General features: G+C 63.5%; 1 protein-coding gene across 1 annotated transcript in view; it reads right to left on the bottom strand.

Moving 5' to 3' along the window:
• Nucleotides 1–1,048, bottom strand: part of GALK1 (galactokinase 1) — a 3,911-nt gene extending 2,863 nt beyond the window's left edge. Inside the window, exons 1-2 of the mRNA XM_017743180.1 lie at nucleotides 925–1,048; nucleotides 401–610 (exon numbers count right to left, since the gene is read on the bottom strand). Coding sequence (XP_017598669.1) covers nucleotides 401–610; nucleotides 925–1,048 — 334 coding nt within the window. The remainder of the gene's footprint in view (nucleotides 1–400; nucleotides 611–924) is intronic.
• Nucleotides 1,049–1,385: the final 337 nt, after the last annotated feature.

Raw genomic sequence — 1,385 nt, 5'->3', positions numbered from 1 at the left:
TAGCCACTTCCAGAGCGGCCGAGCTGGAGAGACCCCCGCCCAGGGGGATGTCACTGGCTATGACGGCGCTGAAGCCCGGCACGGGACCAGCTGCGGGAAGAGAAGGGAGGAGGGGCCGTGAGCCCCTGCAGGGCTGCGTGTGCCGCACAGCTCACGGGGAATGACACAAGGAGCCCCTGTCCAACATTTCAGAACACAGGCTAACCCACAGCAGAGCAGGACCCGGCAGCCCCCCAAGCACAGGGACCTTTGGAGCTGAGACGGACTTTGCTGGAGCCTGGTCCCGGCGGAGCTGCAGGATTGCACCGGCACTGGGAGAGCCCCTGGAGCGCTCCCAAAGCCGGGTCTGAACACCAGTCCCGAGCAAGGGGGCTCTGACCGCCCCTCAGCCCGGCCTTACCCCGGTAGTGCTGGATGACTCCCTTGACGTAGTTGGCCCAGCGAGGCAGCCCCGGGCTCAGGGAGCTGCCAGGACGGGGAGCCGGGAACTGCACCCTGAGGGGCTCGTCCGCCTCCGCCGAGGTGGTGACGATGGAGATGGTCCCGTCCTGCGTGGGGGATCCCACCAGCACCGTCCCCAGCTGCAGGGCCTGGGGGTGGGGAAAGTGGGCTCAGACCCCGCGGCATCCCTTGGAGCATCCCCACGGGAGGCAGGGGACAGCTACGGCTGCTTCAGCCCACAGATGGAGCACTCGAGTGTTCTCTTTAACACCCCAGAGCCTCCACTGCACGCTCAGCTTGGCACAGAATTAAACTTCCTGGCTATTTATTGACACCCAGGGTCAGTCTTCCCACTGACTGTTGTGCCTGACCCCCCCAGCTCGGTGCCAGGTGCTGCTGGTTGGGCTCCGAGGGCGTGGTAACCACGTCAAGGATAGGAGAGGCTTCAGGAAGTTTTCTTGCCTGCCAGGGAATTCAGCTGACCTGCTCCCACGCTCCTCGGCCTCACAGTAATTAGCTGTAGGTTTGATTTAGGACTGAGTGGGGAGTTCCCCGCTGAGCCAAAGGAGCTCGGAAGGAGCAGGAAGCTCCTGCTGTTCTGAACCATCTCTGCCACCAAAACATCGCTCTCTGGGAACGGGAAGTTGTTTGACGGGGTTGTAGAAAAAAGGCTTCAGCCTCTCGGAGAGGTGGTTGGGAAGGGAATCAATCCCCCGTGAAGCGAGTGAGGAGGTGGTCTGCAGGGGGGGGCTGCAGCAGGTCTTGCTCTGAACCCCATGGTCCTGGGCAGGGGATCCCGCGGGGAGAATGGTGAAAGCGGGGTCCCGGAGGATCCCTCAAGCTCCTGGGTGGGTTATCCTGGAGGGGACATCCTGGGACGGGGGTGGGAAGGCGGTGGTGGAGGACCCCCAGCGGCTGCCAGGAGGACCCGGAAGGGTAACACG

Source organism: Corvus brachyrhynchos, unplaced genomic scaffold (genome assembly GCF_000691975.1).
Source record: "Corvus brachyrhynchos isolate BGI_N302 unplaced genomic scaffold, ASM69197v1 scaffold148, whole genome shotgun sequence".
Taxonomy (NCBI): Eukaryota; Metazoa; Chordata; class Aves; order Passeriformes; family Corvidae; genus Corvus; species Corvus brachyrhynchos.
Note: the sequence above shows the minus strand (reverse complement) of the source record. Positions and strands in the feature narration are given on the sequence as shown.